At 34.2% G+C, this 26,310-nt stretch overlaps 1 protein-coding gene across 2 annotated transcripts; it reads left to right on the top strand.

Annotated features, from left to right (window-relative positions):
- Positions 1 to 2,183: 2,183 nt before the first annotated feature.
- Positions 2,184 to 25,860, top strand: LOC110463911. Of its 2 annotated transcripts, XM_021518851.1 has the most exons (7): positions 2,184 to 2,317; positions 4,157 to 4,447; positions 5,179 to 5,346; positions 12,420 to 12,671; positions 19,382 to 19,468; positions 19,918 to 19,996; positions 20,443 to 25,860. In XM_021518851.1, the coding sequence occupies exons 1-7, from the start codon at positions 2,257 to 2,259 to the stop codon at positions 21,074 to 21,076; spliced, it is 1,572 nt and encodes a 523-aa protein (XP_021374526.1). In that variant the 5' UTR covers positions 2,184 to 2,256; the 3' UTR covers positions 21,077 to 25,860. The 2 variants fall into 2 exon arrangements, with proteins under 2 accessions (XP_021374526.1, XP_021374527.1); XM_021518852.1 differs by lacking the exon at positions 12,420 to 12,671.
- The last annotated feature ends 450 nt before the right edge of the window (positions 25,861 to 26,310 follow it).

Here is a 26,310-nt window from a genome sequence, read left to right as displayed (position 1 = left end):
AGTAACGCTTTCCCGTTAAATTCTAATATATTTAAATAGTGAGGCAGAATACTTCAAAACTCTAACGACTTCAATCGAGAATTGCTTATTTATAACTGAGTATTTTAAGTTACTGTACGTGCATTTTGTAATATAGATATTATATTGTCAAGGAAAGAAAGGGAAAAGTCAATAACGCTACTGCTAAGTTCTGACAAAAAAACTCCACTCCCACTGTTTTGTCAAAAAATGACCATTACAGTGATTAGATGACCTTTCGTTGCATTTTTAACGGGGTATGGTGTAAGGGAGATAATTCACTGATGAATATAACAGAGTTATCTCTCTTGCATTACTCATGTGGACTCGTCATCTCTTTTAACACAGTGATCAATATCTATATTATTACAGAAAAACGTGTACCAAACTCATCATAAGGATCGTTATTTTAATAAGCTTAATTGTGAGTTGTAGAAATTGGAGTATCGTTCAACTTAATCCCCCTGATGTAGCTAAAAGTTTGACAAACTTGCCACTCTTAGGTTGATATTGCACGTGAGTGTGAATGCAACACTTTGATAAAACTCAATAAAGCGAATACCATATTTCAATAATTTGGTCATAAAACAATATTGCTGTTGAAATCAATTGATAGCACATGTAATCATTAAAAGGAAAACAAAGCCAAAATCGTCAACGTTGAATTCAAAGTTTAATGTTTAAAGTAATACACCAATCGCATTCCGATGCAACTTTTTGGCATATATCTGTATCGTACATTAGTTGGTCTCAATTCCCCGATCTTTCTCAATATACATAGACTCAAAATAAAGGACTCAATATTCAAAGTACAAAATGATGTAACTGTGAAGGGTTAACAATTCCTTTATTTCGATTTGTTAAGCATTTTTTTCTGTGAAAACTAGGTTTTCAATCATTCAGTGAGGAAAAAATAAACGGACAAAAAAGTACATACATACAAAATCGGTATTTTGTTTCCTGATAGACTGACTGGACTAACATAAAGATGTGTCTGTCATAACTGTATATGTGTTCTGTTTAAAGGGGCATCACGGTGAAGTAACTTTATTTTTTGTCTTTTTTTCAAATACTACATAAACATATCAAGTGAGACTCCTTATGGAAAATAACGATCGGATTTGGCTGAAATAGATTCATAAAAATGATTAAATCTAAGAAAATCATCGGTATTTCTACCTGTCTGACCAACGTTTTGTTCAGGGATTTCCCTCTACTAGCGNATTTTAACGTGATGTCCCTTTAACCGTGGATTTAGATCTAATCTAATTTCGTGGTTAAACCTATTCTTGTTTTGCGTCGTGCTCAACTTCAATTCGCCCTTATTTAAAAACTAAAAAACTTATCTATAATTCTAACGTTAGGCAGAGACGTTTATTATATAATACGTCGCCTAAAATATAACACTTCTAAGAAAACTGTGTAAATTCCCTGCTGAATTAGTTACTGAAGCATTAATTATTTGTCATAATATGGTGAAAAAGGCATCATCCTTTCACTTGTGTGGCAGCGTATGTCTATTGGAGCCGATTAAGTTGACATGTTCCACATCGGAACACATTATTCCAGTTAGTTTATAAACATAACTGGGAGCATTTAATTTTTTTTTTTTCATTTAATGGAAGTTTTGACATTTCTGAATAATGTCGTCGCACATGTTCCAGTTTCTAGGAATTATTTTCATTTGCTTCATTTACTTTATTTACATGTTCTTCTTAAATTTAAATAGCTAAAAAACATTTTACGTTACACAATAACACCCATATCGAGGATGAAAATAACCAAATACATATATTAAGTCTTCCGATCGCCTACGCACGTTATTTGCGTTATTAAATAATGATATTCTTTCAGTAAAAAATATGAGTCACAGTGACTGAAAGCCTAAGTGTTTTTTCCAACGTCCCCCTCATTTTGGACTGTTCTATTCGGAGGGGTGGTATTTTGTTTCTGGCATAGAAAGCTGATGGGTACTTTGACACACAGCTTGAATTTGAATAACTAATTGCTGATTATCATCACAATTATTTTGTATTTCTGCAAGTTTTGGCATACAATTTCTAAAATCATTAAATATTTCAATGCGTGGACTATTCCAAGGAGTAGTAAACAACCTGAGTATTATTGACCAATCAGAAGCCGACAAACATTTGCTGCCTGACCTTTCAGATGACCCACTTCAATACACAACATAATATTATCTTCGTAGAGGAGTAGCTGTCAACAGCGAAGTTGATCATGGATTCGCGATTCTTTTACCATTTTATAGCTTTGTGTATACTTTTATCCTTTGAAATAGGTAAGTAACTTTTATCCTTCGACATTTGTTTTCTTGGTTTTGTTTGTTTTGTGAAATTTTGAGTGAGGTGTTTGTGTCAATTTGCGAATCAATTCAAGACTGGTCTAGCTAGCTGGCCATGGTATGCTACTGTGCTGATAAGTATCGGTAAAGGCAACGAGATATGCGAAGGTTCAATCACGATCGAATCACTAATGTCGCATGTAAGAAAACATAATGTTGTTTTATTAATAGTTTACCTTGAAATAAAACGTACTGTTGTGCCATGTATCGGATATTGGACAATGTAACTAAACCATCTGATTGAGATTCCTACAGGAATTATGTAACGTCCAGCCATGCCACATTGGTATCATTGTTGTTTTGTTTGTAAACCCAGACAGAGAAACGGACCAGCGATGTGAGAAAGACTAAAAGGGTGTTCAGTTCATCTTGAGCTGTGTGACCCTTAAGAGTGTTTTTAACTGTTTTGTAAATGAGGTCACACAGACTTTGACCAGAGTCTATAATTTATTCTCTGCTTTGGTTATGTTCAGAAAATAGGACAGTAAAATATATGAAGAGAAGCTGTATCACAAGATGCATACAGGAAATGGCATGGTGACATTTTTTAGTCGCCTAGCCAAAAGGGCCATATCTGCTATAGTAATGCATTGCTTTCTGTTCATCACCCGTTCATTAACCTTTTCCTTTAAAAAACACCTCTTCTCAGGAACCATGAGATAGATTACAACCAAATTTATTAGTAAGTATCCCTAGGTGATGTTGATTTGCAGGTATCTGCCTCGAAAAAAGTGGGGATCTACTATATTATACTGTATCAGATTTGCCATTTAAAGGGGTTGACAGCTCCTAATTGGCAGTGTGAAAATTTTGATATTCGTTATACAACACTCTAAGTAAAGTTAATAAAGGAAAGCAATATCTCAGTAAAAGCAGCCATAGAGAACACTCCAGCATTTATTGTCGAGAGAAGCAAACTGCCAAGAAGCATGATATAAAGCCAGTAGCTTGCTGTCTAAAATGTTTGGGGAGTGGGGGAATTTGCATTGATCCATATTCAATATCACAAGAGTCTATTAAGCACACTGTAATTAAAATGGCATGATCTTTTAAATAACTGAAAGTTCTGGAATCAGTATACTTGGTTAGCATTTGGCTGAAACACAGAGCTACAAATTTGTGAAAAGAAATACTGTCATCCATTATTGAAGGTCACAAGCCAGCTTACCAGCAGTTTCCTGGCCTTGAGTCCTTCAAAGTTTTCAAAATGAAATGCCCATGCTCATAATCAAAGCATCGTCACAAGAGTCTGAAGTGTTTAAACACTCCAACAACCTATGAACTGAAAAGCTAAGCATCTGGATATTTTTCCTGTACATGTACAAGCATATATAAAGCTTGCTGAAATATAGTGTTCACTGTAGAAGAAGTTTAGCAATTTGAAAAGAAAAACTACTTATAAGTTATATTACAGTAAACAAGGTTGAGAGTCTTCAGGTTTGATACTCTTTGTTGTACTACCTACAGTTTATGACCATGACCACAAACAAGTAACGATGATAACGAGTAATTACTATTATATATAGCAAAATTAATCTTTTTGAAGTGTATGACTAGAGCATACTAATATTCGGTTATGAAGACCCGATACAGCATATGATGCATGAGCTTCACTACAATTAAAAAAAGATGAAACAGCATCCTGTGACTGATTATTACTGATATACATAAATTGTCTGTATACACTAGTACTGTTACCTGCATAAAAGCATGAACAACAATATATGTAACCTTCCAGTTCCACATATGACAAATGAAGTGTTTATTATTTTGCAGCAGAGGCTTCCCAAGATTTATACCGATGCCCCACTGTTGTACGACGTGACCTCAGTAAACATTACAGTGTGAGAACGTTTCAGGACAAGTGTTATGTGTTTGTTTCTCGTGAAGGAACATGGATTACTGCAAGAGAACGATGTCACAATTGGGGAGGGGAGCTGGTCTCCATTCCCAACGAACATATAATGAAATTCCTGAAACGGACGTTGGGTAGTTTACGATGGACAAATACAGGCACATGGATTGGTGCTAACAGCAGAAGTGGGGGTGTATGGAGATGGACAACTGGTATGGTGTTTACTCAGCTAGTTTAGTTTGACACATGAAATGTATTTATAGCAACTTAAAAAACTGTTGCTATGCAAAATTTGGAATTTCTGATATTGATAAAAAAAAACGAACCTGTATGATAAACATCAATTAAGTTTCGGTTTAAAGTTGTATTTTATGGATACAAGTATGCTCAACTGTACTGCATATAAATAACACCAGGAATATTGATAGTTAAATTTTAGTAATTTCAATTACGCTGTAAATGAAACATAAAAAAACAAAACCTGTCTTTATTTAGACAGTATTAAAAATGGAAATATGTACCTTCAGTGGCATTTTGGTTAGAGAGGTTTTCACTTTCGATCTAAATGTAATGTACTGGTAAATTGCACATATCCATGTATGTACCCATAGGTACACAATTTTATGTAAAGTGAATTTTACCTTCTCCTTAAAAACCTGGTTCAGTTGTATGTATACATACATACCATGATCAGGGATTGGTGATTTGATGGTATTAACTCATTCACCCCTGAAATTGCATAATGGACTATTCCAACCTATGAATTGGAAGAGTTCAAATGTGTCTTCAGGGGTGAATGAGTTAAGAAATCAGGGAATTTTTCATAAAAATCATATCGATGAAGGAACGAGGAAATCGAAAAATTATTAAAAATACATTGTTTAATTAATTAAAGTATAAATTTTGTTTAATTAATTAAAGTATAAATTTTGTTTTTTATTAGGTGAGCGGTTACAGTGGGGCTACTGGGCTCCAGGCCAACCCAGCAAATCCCTAGGACTCTTCTCTATCGAGGACTGTGCCCTAATGAAGAGACAGGATGGCTATCGTTGGCACGACTACCACTGTGACACAGACATGTTCTTTAAATACAGATCCGTATGTGATTTCCGTAAGTATATGGAACTTAAGATTTATTTCTATTTGTCACATTGTATTGTGATTAGAATGGTGTATGGGAATGAACATGACTATGTTCATTTAACCAACAGATTTATAAAAAAAGTTGTCGGAAAACAAACATTATGTGGGTTCTGATCGGATTAGAACAATAAGATTTAGTAGAAAATTTAATCAATGATTGAATTAGACAGGACCAAGTCCAAAAATGGGTTTAATGCTGTACCGTCGATCATTTATATTTAATGATACAACATGTACATACTAGTACATAGCTAGGTGTTGAATGAACTCAGCCTCTGATCATACAGACAATTGATTGTTAGTTGTCTAGTCAAAATGGAAAAACTTCATTGTTTAATATATATATATATATTGATTATTGAGTGTTCCTCATTCAGTCATTATATAGAAATTAAATGGTCAAATGATATGGTAGAACTAAAATGTTTTCCAGTAACACTGAAGTGCTTTAATTCCATGGCCTGTTATATATATATTGAGAAGTGTTGTTGGGTTTTGTTAAAATACATGTCTTTCATATATGATGATCATGAATGATATCAGTATGAAGGAAGTGAGACAGATGTTTGGTAAAGATGATATCAAACCTTGTCACAGGTGTTTTAAATTTGAAAATGCAGTAAATGATATTGATATTATAAACTGGCCAGCAGCATAGAACTGCATTGTGTATTATGTGAACTGCATGCTTATTGATCATCAGTTAACTGATATCAACTGATTACATGAAATCATCAATCGATCATGAATTTCTAGGAGATTTTAATCATCAGATTAATTTAATCTGATGTACATTAGTCTATATCTACATAATATACTGCAGTACCACATACAGTACTGTTATTATACATTTTCCTGAAGTCACAGAGTATTTTTGAGGAAAAATATATCGAAAAGTGGTTAGGTGCGCAATAATCAGATGAATGTCATGTGTGCCTGTATATACCTAAGGTCTACACAATAAACATAAGTGTTATCTTGGATTTCAGATAAAAACTTAAGTGGTATCTTGTTTATTACATACCTCCAGCTGTTATTTTCTGCAAAATAATGTTCATGATTATCGATTATAAATATAAAGTTTGCCTTCTGAAAACTGGAACCAAACTACAACGGCAGAAAAGTTAATGTTGAGGCACCGTAACGAAGTGACATTACCATCAGGTAAAATCATCCATGCTAAAATATTGTGAATCTGTTCTTGTTCCAATTTTTCAAGAAGATAATTATGAGTGCATATCAAACAGACAAGATCCAGTCAAAAAAGCAGTTATGACTATAAGTTAGGCTAATAGCATAATACACTGTTCAACATTTTGTATTGTCACAGTTTGACATACGGATGACCCGAAAAAGGTCTATCTCCCTACAGTTACATACCTGACCTATGTACAAAAATGTTATCTAATTCGTGTCATGTGGGATTTTACTATGTATAAACACATTATCTACCGGTACTATATGATTTACATGTAGAATTGGATTTCACCTTGTGAATTAAGTAGCTAATAATATGCTAAGTTATCATAATTCCAACGAAATAACAAAGACTTGCCTCCTAAAAATGTTTATATAAACAAATTGATACTACCACCTGCAATGATATAACTGGTACATACATGCCTGAACACTTGTTTACCTGAACTCAGTTTTCTGCTTAAAGTGAAATTAATATATTTGGTTGTTTAAAGTAATTTGTATCAAGATATTTGTATTTTAGAAAAATGAAATGTATAATCTATAAATCAGAGCGGCCAGGTATAGATCGCTTCATCCTTATGTACAAAAAATAGTAATAATAAAATATAAGCGCATCGGCAAACCAATACCTTGGTATACGTATGTGAAGAGACCTGCAACAAAATAAAGTTGGAAATACAAAAATGCATAACAAAATAAAAGAAGATTAACACATATTCTGTATGCAGAGTCCTTGGTTATTTTTTTTATTTTCTTTTTGAAAGAAAGAAAAAAACATTTGCAGTTTGCCAACATTATGAGTTATAGTAATAACGTTAACTTAGGTCATGCATTCTGAATAGCTAACACATTATCAGTTTCTTTTCAAGAATGGTTGTTATGATCAGGACATCAAATTTGGTACAAAATGTTGATCTGATCGAAGGCTGTCAGGACCAAATTTTTACTTGAAATTTGAAGAAATGATGATATACATCCAAAATCTCAATTTTCTGTACATGAGGAGTTAATTATGAAGAGATTTAACATTTGTACACTCAGAGGCAACTCCCAGCTGTCTCTGAGGTCAGATGTACATGTCTACAGTGGTGTAGCTGGTCTACAGACACATGCATGCTTGTTGACATGGCAGGCCGTGTGATGTGGGTGTAGAAATTTGATAGAACAAAGCTTATTTAATTCACAGTAGTCTGTGTAAACAGCCAGACTCTTTCTAACAAGGCCAAATATCAGCAAAGTATCAGTGAAATAAATTACAGTACATTCCTAGGGCGATGGGAGACTTCCGCCAGATATCAAATTAGCTACTGAACTCAATATTAACCATGTCTGAACTTCAGACATTTATTTTTGATAAAAAGATCTGTTCAATCTCTGTATAGAAGTTATTCACATGCATCATAACTCTTTCATGTATCATGTTTTAGTGTTGAAATGTGTGGTTATGTTTTTATTTTTGTTTTAAAACGTAGCGTTCCTTGTCCGCGATGCTCTCAGCTTAATTGCTACCTTTAGCCGAGGGGACTATTGGTTTTATATTTAATAGCTATATTTTCAATTATAGTATATCAATTCTATCTTCTTGTAATATGATGTATATGTACATGTAACTGTTCTGTTTCACTGTGTCTTGAAAAAGGAGCGGATCGCTCCGAAAATTTGACAACCTAAACTTGTCCACACTGTTGGAATTACTTCTTTGCCCCATATACATGTATGCTGGTATAATTAAAGATCTGTTTTGGACCAAAACGATATGCATTCAAATTTTCACAAATTCATCGAAAAACTTTCAAGTAAATTTCTCTTTAATAATCTTGGCCATGGGCCCCTGACAGTAAGTCATGGACATGTCTAGTCAACTGTTTGTTATAATATAAGTAAGCATTGTAGATTGCCTCGATTGTTAGACTTTAAAAATGTTCATGGAGAATTTTCCCTTAGCATTTGTGTATCAGGTTTTATACGATGAAGTGGCACATATCAGTTCAAGTGTTTTTGTTTATATATATATATATAAGTACTAGTGAAGTCGGTGTAAGTGGATCCCAATATTTGAGTGGGACGATGCACTTAAATGCACATAACGGGATGTGACAAAAACAATCTGTGTGTGTATACATATACACCTCTAGGTTTCCCGCACCACTGCCAAAAACTGTAACTTTGAATTCAAAACTTTTTTATTCACATGACTATAGCTTCAATAAATCATTTTTGAAAAGAAACCCATATGCCTTGCGGAAAAGTTCCAACTCTGGGAATTTGTTCCAGAATCAAACCATAAAATGTGACTTGCAAAATTAAGACAACTTATATTAATTGCAGTGCTTTATCAATATAAATTTGATGTATGACTAAAGGGCATATCAGGATTATACATCCTCATTACTAGCATTTGTCTGTATAGATTTTGTCTGGGAAGCTATATTAATTCCTAAATTCATAATGAAATTAAAGTTTTGTGAAATATTTCTGTCCTTGAAGGAACCCAATTAAAATGTTCATGGTTGGCAATTTAGAACAAGAGATTCTAGGGAAGGCATATGGAACCCATAACAAAGAGATGTTTTGGTGGGTTTTTTTGCCAGGTGTATTGATGAACTTTTAAGTGAAACTTTCTGTTTCAGTAGTACTAGTTTGAACATTGTGTTACTCTTGAAATCGTTTTCCGGAACATAAGGTCATTCTGGATAGGTGAGGTTCCACAGTGTTTTAAAATTCGTGAACAACCAATGTAGATTTTGTATCTTATTGTATACAGCAGATGTAGGCCTTTTGTTGTTGTGGATGGAATGAGAAAGCTGTGTGACATTCCGAAGTGGGTGACACTAGAGTCTGATGACTGATGATAATACATTACTGTGTGTAACTAACACACTCTCCTAGCTGTACACTGGCCTCGTACAAATGTAGCTAGCTACAGCCAGAGAAGAAACTTAAGTTTTCATGTGCCTGCCAACACACACTATTTGATGGGTGCTCTCTCCCGCTGTATTGATCAAGGGAATCCACGATTGCGAAACCATTCGTCATGAAAACGTTTTCTTCATCATCACTTGAGTCAGGCATTATTGACATCAGTCACATCATTGTATCTTCCATCTATATTTTTGAACAGACACTGGCATCTAGTCAAGCATAATGGCAGATAGTTTTATTGGCTGTACCAGTTTCAGGGTGTTGAGAAATAATGTAAATGGCTCAAGGCAATAGGCTTTTATTTATATGAGATTAGTCAACAGTTGGTCAATACTGTGACACATTATATTGGCTCAGTCAAAAAATGAAAATGTATGGATCCCATTTGAAGGCAGGTTGTGCAGTTATTTTGTTAAATAGCTAACTGTGTACAGTAAGTGTCCACAACAGAGCACTAATGTTAGGTCAAATACGGTATATAAAGTGTATTCATTAATTCATTGTTATAGCATATGTATACATATATAATAAAACTACCTCTTAGTCCAAGTTATATGAGATCACAGGACTCTTGTTCTATTAGCTAAAATGACACATGATGGTACATTTTATCTTTGAAAAACATTGAAATTATTAAAACTAAAACCAAAATAAACATGTCCTGGGATTCAAAATAATATACTGTATATATACAAAAATATATTAATTTCTTCACATTAAAAAGGAATTTGTGAGTAGGATTGAGCATATCATTAAGCTGTAAGACACAAATCAAAGTTGGATACAACTGGTTCCACATCTAGAGCAGCAGCTTTACATGTACGTGTACGTGTACGTGTACGTGTACGTGTATAATGGATCGAGGAAGCACAAAGGATACGCAGTTGTCTGGGTAGATCACAAAATTCAAATTGTCTATTCAAAGTCTCACGTGGAGTCTTCAGGAACAACTTTGTGGGAACCACAAACAAGGCATAGATGGAAAATCAATGTACATGCACTTGTCTACAAGCCATTTCTAGAAAACTGTGATGCCTACTGCCTAGTGTAGCTAGGTCTGTTGTTGTTTCTAGTCGACATTCCCTTAATGGGATAGAATTCTCTGTTAATATCATCTTCACAAATAATTGATTAGTCCATTTGGTGTTAACTATGGAACTAGAATTTAAAATGAACCATGGGTTATATATATTTTTACATGTTTGTATTTATATTCCTACATATATTAACTCAAATTCTAGATAAATTGGAATTTGATAAAAATATTCCAATACCCAGTTTACCTTATTGCTGCAGAAAAGGGCCAGTATTCATGAAACCTTTCTGATGTTCAAACTCAAACCAAGTTTCCTATTTGGTCTGATTATCAATTAAAAATCAAATATTGTTTATGATTTTGGGAGAATTTGGAGATATTTGAAGCTGAATACCATTTTCATTGTGTACATTTTTACATGTAGAATTGACTTTTAGACTGTGTCAAATGATTTTACCAAGTTGTTAGTTATTGGGTTGAGCACAAAATTCATGCTAGAGCAGGGGAATGCTTTTCTGAATACAGCCCCATGGGCCAGGTCCCAGAGGATAAGGCTTAATATCACAAGCAAAATAAAGTATGGCATTAATTGTGTTATCTATGAATAGGAGCTCGAGGAGTCCCAGCAATGTCCGTTCGATACAGAACCCTTTCGTCTTCTTTCAGTAGCAAAAATAATCAAATTCAAATGCAGTACGTGTTCTAAAAGTTGTATCTTGTGATGACTCTTTGTGGGAGGAGTTCTAATTATATATCAGGCTTATAGTGACGTAAAGGTTTGCGCCAACTTGGCTGTGTAGAATTAAGTACATTTGTATAAGGTTGTGGCTCAATCAATACATTGATCGGCCTGACTTATAACTCTAGATCTGGTCCTATAGCACAGTTCTCAAACGCTTCGCCCTCCTTGATATTTATACACAGCATCGTTCTCCATTATGTTTTATCATATGTTCTGTGTCTGTGTTATAATGTCAGATGTTTGTAGTTAAGACCAATTACCCCAGTTCTAAAAGGGAACATTAGACTGTATATACCCTATGTATACAATCTGTATGGCACCATGTGTGTTTATAATGTAATTCTGGAGAGAAGCAGCACATCCTATCATCGTGAGGCAGGGGAGCACATCCCAACAACAGTACAGCAGTACTTGTACGTGGATCATAATATGTTACTATTTTACAAAGTGCACAAAGTAAATATTGTACATATGTATCTCACATCCACAAATGTTCCCCCATGATCATCTCTGTAATCTTTCATCTGCTTAAATCTATCACAGTTGCTTTGTGTTTTTTATCCTTTTCATCATTTCATCATGACCCTGAAGGAATTTTAAGTAATGACATTTTATTAATACAGAGAAACCAGAGTGTCTAACACAAAAAGGTTCTTTATAATCGAACAGATTCACAATATTGAAATTGAAAGGAGTTAATGAAAAACAAAAGTTGTCTTTTCGGAAGGTGTGAACTTATTAACAGAAATTAAACAGAAAGTAAATTCTCAGAATAGATTTTTTTTTTTTTTCAGAAATTGACTTATACAAATGGCCTACAGTAGGTCAGCTTGAATAAGTGACCAGATAATAACAGTATGGATGTATGTGGGAGATACACATACAGTAACCTTACCCATGTAATACAAACTTACACCTTCTACTTGATATTCCATTTGAGAATTAAAGAAGAAAACAGATTTGTTTTTTCATTTTAAAATTTGATCACATAGATGCATGGTAGAACTAGCTTTAAGTCATGACTATAAAAGTTGTAAAAATTTCCAAACATTTTATTACGTATTGTCAAAATCAGTTTTAGTACAACTATCTCTGCTCATCTTTTAAGTTACGTTTTTTTCTGTTTTGTTTATTCATTAAGGTATGTCGCCTCGTACGACTACCACTACTACCACCACCACCACCACCACCACCACTACAACCCCCACCACCACCACCACCACCGAGGCAAGCACCGTGGCCAACACGACCCTTGCTCCTGCCCCCAGTACAGAACCACTCCCCTCCAGTCAGGAGCCTCATCTGCTTGTTGCTCATGTCCCGAACTTAGAACCAAATCATGATAAGCCAAAGATAATGGAAAACCAAAATTTGGATTTGGGGTATCACAAAGGTTAGTGGTGTGATGAAAGCATGCCACCCTTTCTGCACAGTGAAACCACATGTTAAACACATACAATCTGAAGTACTTAAAGATTTGGTTTAAATGACAAAGCAAACTTTTTTTTTTAATTTTTGGTAAATTTCACTTTCATGATCATCCATCTCACAATTTAATTTCATTTTCAACATTTTTCAAATTTTACTCTATATTCATCATGAAATGATTTATATTTATTTAAAGAAACAATCAGTTTAAAAACTTTGGTTTAATGACATTAACTGACAATCTTCAAATACATATATATTATTTATGATTCTAATCTGTGTACCTGGATTTCTTGAGGTTGTCTGTTGTGGTAAGGGCTTCATTGTGTAGTGAGGGGACGAATGCTGTGCTTTACAGTATGCATATATGTATATAATCATCTACCTTTGTTTCCTTTCCTAGTCTGTTTTTGTTTTTTAATTTGATTTATAATTTCAAAAATTTCTTTGAACAAATTATGAATTTTTATTCAAAGATCAATTCTTAAGTTCAAATTAGTTAAAGAAGAGGAAAGTTTGTGAACACATTGCTTTGATCATTGTCCTGAATTCTGATATAAGTTCAACCAATATTATACCAGTAAATGTTATTGTATCGTTTACAAATTATTTCTTTGTCCTAAACTTATTCACGTTCTGTGTGTTTGTTACGTCATCAATATCCGGTAAGGTAAAAAATATTCATTCAAAATTTATGTAGGAAGAACGAATTGCATGCCGTGACATTTTTGTGGTAGTGTATTACAACACGTATATACAAGAGTGTGAACTAAACTTTGTACCCATGGCCAGTTGGCAACACACAATACTATATTCAAGTGTATACAAATTATAATAAATACATATATTGTCAGTGAATTTAAAGGCTGGCAGACAGGAAGTATCAGTGATCACTCGTCAATGGGTTGGACATTTTCTTCTCATTGATAAAAAACAATCCATTATGTGTAATCTTCAGACTGAATTTCTGAGAATAAAAATGTTTAAGATTATAAAAACCTATACCATTATTTAAATGACATGTTCCAACTATAAATAGAATGTGTTTTGGTTACTGCGATGTGTTACAGTGATAGCAGGAAGTGTTTGAGAAATTTTGAGGCTCTACACGAGAGAGACTTATAAAAAAAATGTATTGTGGCTCTAACAAGGAAGTTGTTCTCAGTTTAAATGGATTGATAGAATAAGAAGATTAAAACATGCCGTTATAGAAAACGAGGGTCTGTATGAGAGGTGTACATGTACATCTAGGACCTAATTAAATTAAAAGAAAATACATACATGTTTATCTATTACATGTTCTTACATATCTTGTTGCATGGCCTTAGAAATCCAATACAGAAAATGAGGGTTTTGATAAGATTTAGTAAATTAAACTACCACCAATATGAAAACCTAATTGGCCCCAGTATTGGATGTAAAAGTCCATTGTACAAAATGAGTATCGGTGAGCAAGGTTCAACATCTAAGGGCTAACTAATAAATCCAAGGATACAGATTTAAGATATTTTCTATTCCTGATTTCCTACCCTAAAAATTTGCCCTTAAAAACATTTTTTTAAATTATTCTATTAATCATACCTGTGGAGGTTCTGGGGAAGGCTATACACCTGCTGTACATGTATTACCAGCATTGTCATCCGTGTTTAATTCTGCTGAAGGACATTGGAGAAACCAAGTCAATCTGCTCCTCTCATAGTATCTCTTCATGATCAGACCTCTGCCTTTTCTTTTTCTCTCCTATCTACCTTTTCTTTTTGGCTAAATTTCCCACGGCACCTCTGGTCTCTGGTTAGCCCGTTGTCAGAAAATAGGACGGGGTTGAGTGTCATGCTCCTTGATATTTAATGTCCAAGTTTTGGCATTTCAGTGAGATGACACCATACTTATAACTGGCCCTTGATCATGATTAGCCCCATCATCTATCGACAACTCATTTGTATGACCTTAACTGTTTCAAGGATGTCATAACCCCTCGAATAAACAAACAAAGGAAACCTCTGTCTCCTCTTCCTTCCAAAATGGATACCTGATACATTTTATTTCACCCTCCCTTCTGACTCTCCCTCCTGACCATCCCCAGAAAATTACTGCATTTCGCGGATCATGACACAGAAATTTAAGACCTGCCAGAGGCAAGTGAAGCTGTTGAGGAACCACACACAAGCAATTTGATCTGCCACAAGATGAGCATTTGAATAATTCAGCCAAAGAGCTGTTCTTATTTAATTATCTTCCAGGTTTTATGAACCATATATCCATTTCCTTGACATGTAATGGTGTAAAATGTTAACCAGCTAATCACGGTATTAACCCTTTCACCACTGTAGACCATAATGGACTCATCCATATCAATGCATGGTACTAAAGTTACATAGGGGTGAAAGGGTTAATACCAGGTTCTTTAGAGAGCTAGCTGTGGCAGGGATGTACAATTTAGTATTCACTGACTACAAGCAAGAGCACAGACAGATTTTGTAAAAATTCTACTAGTCTAACCCATATTTTCATAGCAAATATTAAAAACATTTCGTAGCCCAAATATAAAATCTACCTCAGCAAAATGTAGGGCAGCTAGCTAGTCCAACAGATTCATCAGATGTAAAACAGACGCTCGATAAAATGAAAAGAAAATCATTCAGAGTTTTTTCAGAGTAAATATGAATCTTACCAGGTAGTAATTACTTAAATTTTCCTTCTTTCTATGCATAAACATTTTGTATATAATGTACAGTGTTTACTCATCATTATCAGATGTATAATAGTAGTCTAGTCTCCTGGGCTTCATTTCATACACACATATATTGTCATTTCTGTTCTTCCGTGTTTGTGTGGCTATCCCTGCTGTCTCTTTGTGAATATACGTGCATTTCCTTTTATTCATTGTGTCTTCAGTTGTTCATAGGGTTGTTGAAAACCATTCAATGATTCATACATTTCATTATCATGTTTTTGCATGCTGACATTACAAATATATATCATACATGATACTTGTCTGTCGGCATGATTGTCCTTTAAGGATGTGCTCCCTAGGCCTTCACAAATATACATGTACATGTAAAAGCCTTGCAGTGATTCCTTATTGCATGCATGTTATACATAGGAGATATGCCGATTATTTGTTTATCATATTCACAGTTATAAACCTACAGATGTAATAAAATGTTATGCAATTCGTACACATGTATACCATGTGAAAATATAAAATGTTTTAGGTCCTTAAGTTTGAACAAGCTATTTTATTGTAATATTGATACCAGGAGGGAAAGAAAGACAACATATATTGCTTCCCTGCAGTATTTGTGTCACCTTAATTTTGAGACAGCTTGAAGTGCATGTATAGCCATGTTGATGGTATACATTACCCGTGTGAAAATATGTTGTCTCAAGTTAAACAAAAAAGAAAAGTATCGATTTCACAAACTTGTGGTCCTCCAAAGGTCTGTTTGTTTTCTTTCATTACACACACAAAATTATATACAAGACTTGGACAATCAGTAATCTAATGTAATTTATCAAGATCGATTTATTTCAAGGTCTGTGACACAATATTGTTCCCAGTCAAACGCATGTTATGTATGCATGTACATGTACCAGCATAACAGGCTTCAAATGATGGTCACATGCATGCTAATCTATGTGTAGAATAAGACTGAGGTAAATCGGTAATGTGTGGGTACCCCACCAGGCCCTCATCACAGGTGCAGTAATGTACCGATGCTGTCTTGGAGTGTAACTCACATCTGCAAGCCAATCCGATCCCACAGCTGATATTTAAAGATTGTATGTCTACAAGAAATATGATAGTAGCATATATGAGGAAACTCAAGCATTTTCCAATCTTACATTTATCCTGACTTAAGATAGTGGAAGTGTCACTGTTAACTGCTCCAGTGCTGCGTCCAGGGTTAGGCCGGGGTGGACTTTGGATCTGCAGTGTTGTGTGGCCTGATGATCTGTTGAGGGTGGTGTGATTTTTACAGTGTTTATACTTGTGGTACAAGGAGAGAAATGTGTGCAAGATAAACTTTGCATGAATCGAAGATCTCTTAATTATCTGGGTCAAATGTACTTTAAATATGTTTTGTGATCTAACTATATTTTTCAAGTAATAAATTGTAATGTTGTCGAATGTGATTTTGACTATTGAAAGTACATCAGTAGTTGTACAATTTTATATGTACATGTGTGGATGTGGCCAGGCATGCATGTGTGACCTGATGCATTATGGTTGCCTTGTCTGTCCACTGTCAACGTTTTACTTTGAACACATATTAGAACCTTAAGGCCTTTGGTCATGATATATATATTTGGTATTTGGCTTGCAATTGTTAATTAAAAAAATATTTTTTATGAAATAAGACTTGAGAAGCTGCAAATTAAAAACCTTGAAAATTTGTAATTGTTTTTCACATACATTGCAATTTCATCATAACTGAGTGTCCCCCATATCATTACCCCTCATTTACTGTCAATGTATTTCAAGATCCCATTTACTTTTTTTTTCCTAAAAATTCTTTTGTACATCTGTATCTCACTCGGATGTATGTTACCGAACCCCAGTACATCGCCAACATTCTACTGGACCAATGATGGTGATAATTCAATAAGGATTTGCTGCTTTTACAACAATAAAATTACGCTACAGATAAATGTAAAACCAGAGCTATACACTGTCATTTTGTATACACGTGATCAAAACTTACAGTCTAGGTAATGTTATTTCTAGTTGTTGAAATGTTTGTTAAAGGAAGGTTTCTATTTGCCCGCTTTTACCTTTTACCACGACTCATGTTGGTAATACCTCAGACTTTGTGGTAATACCCTTAGTAGTTATGTATGTGCCATTTTAATTGCATGAAAAAGTAAACATGTGGTAAGTTTGATAAATTACCTTTGTCAGATAATATGAAGTACAACATGGAGGTGTATGGTGGTACTGTTATATATCATATACATGTACATACCCCAGTCACCTTTATAATAATAATCCTGAGCACCTGTATAATAATCTATTTCTTTTTTATTGGACACAAATTGTTCATGTGGTTGTAACTTGTATTAAGTAAATCTGTCATCTGATGATTCATTGGAAGTTTTTATATATTTTCATCATTATTTTTTTTCTTCCCTCAAACAATTTAGTTCTAAACTAGGGGGAGATATAAGCTACCGGTAGTAGTAAAATGCAGTTGAGAAATTATTCATAAAAAACTTAGGGGCTGGTAGCCAGTCTTAAGTACATGAAATAGCAATTAAGGTATGTAAAAACAGGTATATATCTGATAGTACATGTACATGTTTAATCACATTCCCATTGTTCTCAGTCATGTTAGTAATTAGACCCATTTGTAGTGAAACCTATAGCTACATGTATCTGTTAATGTACCATCCCATTAAGGATTATACTTACCAGAATTTGATGCTTAGCAATGAATAAAATCTAATGAAATATTCTCTAAGACCCTTTGACATTTTAACTTGAATTGCACTCATAAAATAATTCAATGTAAGCTTAATTCAAACCCTACATGATTGTGTCTATGAATATATTTGTTCAACAAAATAAAAAAACTTTTGATTAACACAATTAAAAGTTAGTACAGTAATTACAATGTAATTAATTATTTTTTCAAACATGAAGTGAATTAAAGTTTGCCAAGTAATTTATAAACACAATTACTAAAGTAACCCCGCCTGGTCATACTGATACATGTGATTTATAATGGCAGTCTATTTTGATATTGCACCCATTGCCCCCACATTGGTGTGTCCTTTGCTATAGTGTTTATGTAAAGTTGTGTAATGCAGTATTGAAGGACTCGGTACATGTGCAGTCACTTTGATTAACCAGAGCATGTGTTAGAAATGTGTGTGGGAGAGAGCCGACCTGAAGTGTTAACCACATGTACTTTGGGAAAATATATAATATTCCACGACATGATAAAGAATTTAAGTTGTATACTGTTGTAATATCCAATTTGTTGTTAATCTGGTAACTTTATGAAAAGATTCACTGGCAGATTCCAGAAGTGAGCCTTAAGTCAATAACAAGTTAAATTATTGTGAAATTTGATTACATAATATATACATGATATTAAGTGGTGCGAGAAACCTTGGCCACTGAAATGTGGGGATATTTGATTGGACATCACAATCACCTGTCACTTCGGTGATATCACTGTGAATGATTTTATATTATTACTACCGTAGTTAAGATAATAAATGTTATCGGTGAAAATGTATGAAAATTGCAGTTAAGTTATCACTTTTGTCATACTGTTAATTTTCTGAATGTCAGCCGTATATATGTGCATGTACAGGCATGGTACATGTACAGTGGTATATAAGAATGCCCATACAGATTCTGACAATACTAAGCTGTTGTGTGTTGTTTAGTGTTTTGAGAATGCCCATACAGATTCTGACAATACTAAACTGTTGTGTGTTGTTTAGTGTTTTGAGAATGCCCGTACCGATTCTGACATCAATGTAATGTTGTGTGTTGATTTGTGTATTTTACAGCCTGTGAGAATGCCTGTACACAGGTATATATATATAGGTTGGAGAATGGAATGTGACAACACTGTATGAAGATGTTGTTTGTATTTATGACAGAACCTGACAGACTCTGACAACACCGTAATGTTTAGCGTTGTTTTTATGTATTTACAGCCTATGAGAATGCCCACATTGATGCTGACCAAGCCTCGTCCACAGGCGACCGTCAACTGGAACCAGACAGCAGCACCAATAAAGACAGTATGTATTGTATTTTATATATATAGATATATAGATATTTTTTATATGTTTTTCTTATCTTTAGAGTTTAAAAATGCTTTATTTTCACATGTTACATGACTATTTCTGAATTAAAGCTAGCTGTCCTTAATCAGGAGGTTTTATCTTTTGGTCTAGACAACACATGTGTTGTATTGTAGACTAATTCTCTTTCAAAGCACATGTTGTAAAAGTTTAGACCAAAAATAGAATATATCTTGATTATCTTTTCTTTGAAATATCTTAGGAGCAATCTTTTCTTTAGTGCTATAACAATTAAAACCTCTTTCATAAAATTAGTAATGTCTGTGAAATTCTAACAACAACCCTGTTAAAGAGAACTTTTAATCATATTGATGTGTGTATCAGTTTTACGCTATATTGATGTGTGTATCCGCTTTACGCTATATTGATGTATGTACTTGTTTCAGGCCTACTGATTGGGTTTATATCAGGAGCTATAGTCGTACTGTTGTTGGCCGTGTTCGGGTTCATCTTCTGTCGTAAGAGGTAAGGATACAACGCTCGTCAATCTTTCACAAGATCTTTACACAAATTGTCACAAGTATGCTTCACCTGATTTAATTGTTTGGGATGAAGTCAAACCTGTCCAGCGTGACCACCTAAAAGACCTGTACTGGAATGATTGTTATAGACAGGTGTCCTTTATAGAAAGTTGTTGCTATGGCAGTTTTGCCTATGTATTATTTCATGACAAGAATGATTTCATTTTCGCAAGAAATTTAGAAATGAAATGCCTTTATTGATTAATGTAGAAAAAATAATAGAATAGAAAGTAAGTATGAGATATTTGATCAATGTTACTGAAAGTCTTATTTTACAAAATCAAAGTTGATTGAAATTATCAGACATTTACACGTCCATAGGTCAGGAAGTATTTGAAGTTTCCAACATCAGTCCTTTATAACCGACAATATTTTGTGTTCTTTCTTTAGGTTCCAGCGCAAGAAGCCCATGGATGAAATGTCGGTGCGGTTTGAGAACCTGAACTATGCCCGAGTGAACCAGCTTGACCAAGGACCACAGCGGGCCCAGAGTAATATCTACATGGACACGACTGACATGAACCGACTGTATGATGTTGTCACCAAGCAGGTGGACCATGGTGTAAACCGCTACGACACTCAGTACACTTCCACCCTTCAGGCCAAGGGAGGTGCAGAGGGAGGCAAAGACATGTGTTGTAGTGAGGACCCGGATTACGAAACTCCTGTAAAAAATTGTTCACCCCAAAGAGAAGACAACCCTCCAGCCCCTCCTCTGCCCTGTCTGAACAACCGACGACCCTTACCTGTCCGTGAAGGTGAATATGTTGATATGTCGGCGGGGAGCAGACAAGGAAAGGCCACCAATCTGATCAATGAGGCAAACCGAGTGGTTGACCCCAGCAAGCCGAGTAATTTAGAGCAGAGGATGGAATCGACAGACCAGCCCATGTACGCCAATGACAATGCTGTCAATGAGGCTTTGGAACACAGTAGTGATGACGAAAGTATCCGGCCAATCCTCCACAACAGTCAAGGCGAGAGCACAATGGAGGCGGAACAAATCTATGAGACTGTGCAGTGATAACTCGGGGAACTATCTCAAACAACCACTGTGTTCATTACTATAAAGTGGGTATAGCTAGCACACTGCTTTCTTGGATTTCACATGAATTTCAAGAGAGAGAAAAAACAATTGTGACACCTACTTCCGTGAACACAAAAGCTTCTGGCACCAAACTTAAGCTGTCAACTTTAAACAAATGCATACAGGTTATGAACTTATACAGTTAGTGCTATTCCTAACAGGTTATGAGTAACTAGGCAGATTGGATTTATGACCACCATGTCTATGTTTCAGGTCTAGAGTTGTGTGATTGGATCCTTATACTTGAGATAATGGACCATTAGCCAAAGTGTTCACTCGTACTAGTAGCAAGAGACTTGGAGGTCAGTCTGTCACAGTGAGGATGATTTACATACACGTACAAGAAAACCTTGCTGTACTGCCACTGTTTTGGTACAGTAAAACCTTGCTATACTGCCATTTTTTTGGTACAGTAATACCTTGCTATACTGCCACTGTTTTGGTACAGTAAAACCTTGCTATACTGCCATTTTTTTGGTACAGTAATACCTTGCTATACTGCCACTGTTTTGGTACAGTAATACCTTGCTATACTGCCATTTTTTTGGTACAGTAATACCTTGCAATACTGCCACTGTTTTGGTGATATAAAAGAGGTTTGGCAATACAATGAGAGCGGTAAAAAGGAAATCATATTGAAAAAGGAAATTGGGACAATTGAAATATGTTGACAAGACATTGAAAAGTAGCACGAGGGACATTATATCAAGGTTTTACTGCAGTACAGACTTAATATTTGACATCTTCATTCATTGTGTTACATACAACTGTATGTCACGTTACACTGTAAGTGTACATATCTGGTACAAGTGTACTGTCTTGTCAGTAAACTCACACTCATCCATAAAATGGTAAACATTACGTAAAACAGCCTATTGGGCTTCCAGTATTACTGTTAAATTAACCTGGCAATATAAGAATAAGGTCAAAGTGATTCAATAATAAAATATTAGGATGTTATAGAGCCCTTTGTAAGATTTATTACTCAACCAACCTATTTTGTATAATGTTGTTTTTTTTGTTGTTTTTTTGTGTAATTCTGATTTTTAACACTGTTCATGATTTGTAGTAGTGATAGAAATACCCATGTTTACTTACAACTGAGCCAAACAATGTATTTGTTACTGTATATAACACATACTACTGTATAGTACCTTAATGTGGTACTTACAATGTAAATATGTGTTGAATCTAATTTTTACCTAAGAACACTTTTTCATGTATCATTTTAATGTTTTTCCTGCTGAATATACATGCTTCGTTTATTTTCAGCCTGTTACATTGTATGTCAGGTAGTCTGATTGAAAATACTTGAACATTTCATAGTCTATCGGGAATTCAATGCTTTCACTGTACAGTCAAACCTGCTAGAGGACCAGCCCTGTTAATCCTTACGGACCGCCATTTTCTCATCCCATCCAAGCAATTTAAACGTAGTACACTCTTGTATAAAAAGTCCATGCATGACCATCTCTGGCAAAAAGACCACATTTGAGCCTTCCGTTGAGTGGTCTGTCCCTTGGTATAGATTATGCTGTATTTAGTAGATAGCCACCTTTGCCTGTACAATTATAATCATTTCTGTCATAAAAAAGGAGTATTGACATATTGTGAGATGATATTGATAAATGGTGTGGTTAGATTGTTCAATATGTAAAAAGCAAAACCTTGAACTGCCAGCGTTAACCCGGCAACATTGCAGTATCTGTTCATCTGATGATGTTCATGTATAAGGGTTGGGCGATATATTAAGTATAGGGAATAAAGGAACTTTGCAACAGCAAACAAACAATATATTTAGAGGATCTTGAAAAATGTTGATGTTTAAGCATGGTGGAAAATGAAACGAGGGGCATTACATCAAGGTATTACTGTAAGTAAAGTGATTTCATGGTGTGCTCTATACTTTAAAACAAAAACTTCATCGATTTTGTTCAAATCAATACATGTACATTTCCAGTTCAATTTTTCAGATGGAACACTTGCATGTCAGATCATGAGTTACATACATGTAACTGGCAATGCAAGGAGAGTGTAATCTTTGTTTTGTTAAATTGCTCAAATTTTGACTTTTACTATGTGCTTATAGTTGAAATATTTGTGTGTTACACTTTAACAAATTTGTTTGTTATCATGAAGTGTTAAAGATTTGGGTTTATATGGACAACAAGTCAACTTAAATCATGAAAAGATAATTGTTTTAGCAATATTACTATGATACTATTGGGTGTCTATGTTTTAGTTCTTTTTCCTCGTTCAGATTCTGATATTTGAATTTTACTTATTTCATGTAGATGCCCTTTCAAATTCAATTCTATTTTCCTTAAACATTAATATTCTTTAGTTATTCGAACTGTTCGATATTCAGGGTGATATAGGGGGAAAATGAAATCTTTTTGGCTGATTGTAATAAATGTACATGCAGATTTGGCTGATACATGTATATGATTTGAAAGTCTAACCAAGCTGGGCATTTATGAAAAGACAATCGTTCCATGCCAGCTTATATAGCTGTATATATGTAAATATATTTACTTGTAAATTCAGTGTTACATTTTAATCTGATGATATATATATAATCAGTTTGATGGTATATATTTCTGTAGGTTTACCATTGCAAGGACCAATTTCTTTATCTAGTCGGTAGCATGAAGAATTACTGTATATATGTACATACATGTATATAATATCAATTAAGAATACATCTAGTTCCATTATTTGCAATAGAGTCAAAATCACAGGTTGTACATAAAATGAATTTCCTCCCTGCCACCTAGTCTAAAATTCAAGCATTCTTTAATATTTTCAAAATTTGACCATTACCATATCTAACCTTGTATCAACTTAAAACTTCTGTACCGATTCATTTTTTGTATTGAATTTTTTCCAGAATTTTTTGTTGTTGTGAGAAACATCATCTTATTAAAGCAAGCCATGTTAAATATCTTGGATGGCATTAAGATTTATTCCAGTGTGGGTTTTTTTTATCGAAATTTATGTCCCAATTTAGATTTATGAAATTGTTAGATACATTTTTCTTTTAAAGAAAGAGGCATTATTGCAGATAGCTTTATTGATTATTCAATATGTGCTATATTTTGTTAGAAAAATGTGTTTTCAACAGGAATTTTGAATTTATTTCATATTATATTAAGAGGAATTGATTCTTCATAGAATATAGACGTGTATACCCAATATGCAAAGGTTTTATAAATTAAAGTTGTCAAGAGTGCAGCTAAAACTGCACATATATTTGTACTACAGTTTAACCTGGCCAATCTGATCAGAAGTATTTCAAAAATCCTGTGTAATCTGACATGATGCTCTCATCCCATTTCTAGGGGGGGGTGGGGGGAGAGAAGATGTATATATATATATACCTTAAACTACCAAATAAGACAAGTTTATCCTGACTTTATGTCAAATTGCCACAGTGGCCAAGTGGTTAATGCATCTGACATTCTGCTACCACTAGCCCCCTGACATTCTGCTACCGGACCACTGGATCGCAGGTTTGAGACTTATGTGGGGCAGTCGCCAGGAACTGGCCGTAGGTCGGTGGTTCTTCGTTGCAGCCCTATGGTTTAAACCGTTAACCGGACTAATATGTTGTGTCCCACAAAGGTGTTGGTTAGACAGATTTAATTAAAAATTATTGGGTTGTAAGCCTCATTACCTAAAACACCCTCATTTTTCTTTGTTTTCAAAAATGTGAGTATATTTTGTTTTTGCTGTCTGCTGATCTTTTTCAACACAAAAACTTATTTGGTTTTTACAAAAATAAAATACTAAAGATTTAATTTTTACTTTCTATGAAAGTAACATGTGAATTTAGATTTATGATAACAATATGATACCTGTGTCACCTGTTTTTATTTATAATTTGTAAGTATTGAGAGTTAAATCGTTGACTATCCATGAAATATAAAACAGTTAGATACAATCAGGGATCTTTTAGTTCATGATGATAAATCTTGCCAGTAGTTTAAGTTTCATGTTGTTCAAATATGGTGATCATGTCTCTGTTAGATTTTGATTGGATAGCTTTTAACTGATAGTGGCCACTTAGTTAAGTTTTAACGTACAGAATCCTGGTCGTCCTAAGGTTTGTGTCAATTGTACATACCCCAGTACCTGTAGGGCATAGTTGTTAGAATTCTTTATTTCTGTTATCAATTGAATTGTTTTTTTAATGAAACTGTTATAGAAAATGTTGATTCATATTTTATGTTGGAAAACTTTTTTTAAACAATTTTTATTCAAATACACGTTTTACCAAAATGTCATTCAGCCATTGATGAACCCAAGAGTGCAAGATGGGAGTGCTGATATGCATGGATGAATTTTATTTTAAAACATTTTCTATTAAATCTTTTTTTTTTTTCACTAAATATTCATTTGAATAAGTGTTAAATTTCATTATGATGAAAGTTAATTCACAGTATCATTTTTACTTACCATTCTGTTACAGGAGGTCTACATTTTGTAAGTGTTGTCAAGTTGCTTCATGTATAGTCGCCCCATTGATCCCGTGTTGTTTAGCACCATGATCTGTAAAGAAGTTGTAAATGTTGACATCAATACACACACTGGTATTTTTTGTACCAGCATTTTCAACATTACCCATCCTCCTGTTAATATTATGTACCAAACCATGTACGAATGATGAAGGTTCTATTACTTTATAATAAACTATTCCAGTAGGGAAGAGAACTGAATAATGGTGCGTGTTGTATCCCCTCATTGAAACTGGCATGACTAGATTTGATAAATCATTTCTGAAAAGAAAATCAAACTTTGCAGGAATTTTATGGGAAATGATAAATATGAAATAAGCAAAAATATTATCAACAAGTGCTTGGAGTGGAAAAAAAATTCAGTGGGACTAGGTCGTGCTTCAAGCTGTCTTGTCAACGGAAGTATCCTAGCTCAAGTGTGCTATAACCAACCGGAAGTTAAAGTGAGGTTAGTGTATATAAGAAAAAACAAAGTGCAGTGGGACAGGGATCCTTAAGGCTGATCGATCAATGTCTATGATCTTTTTACTTTTGTCTCTTGCATTAACCTTTTAGTGAAGTTCAAGACTTTTCAGACCTGCATTTTTTTTTTATCTTGCTTGTATTTTCTCTCGATATATAAAGTTATATAATGTAAGAGTGTATAAGGATTAG

Source organism: Mizuhopecten yessoensis, unplaced genomic scaffold (genome assembly GCF_002113885.1).
Source record: "Mizuhopecten yessoensis strain PY_sf001 unplaced genomic scaffold, ASM211388v2 scaffold10945, whole genome shotgun sequence".
In the NCBI taxonomy this organism is placed as follows: Eukaryota; Metazoa; Mollusca; class Bivalvia; order Pectinida; family Pectinidae; genus Mizuhopecten; species Mizuhopecten yessoensis.
Note: the sequence above shows the minus strand (reverse complement) of the source record. Positions and strands in the feature narration are given on the sequence as shown.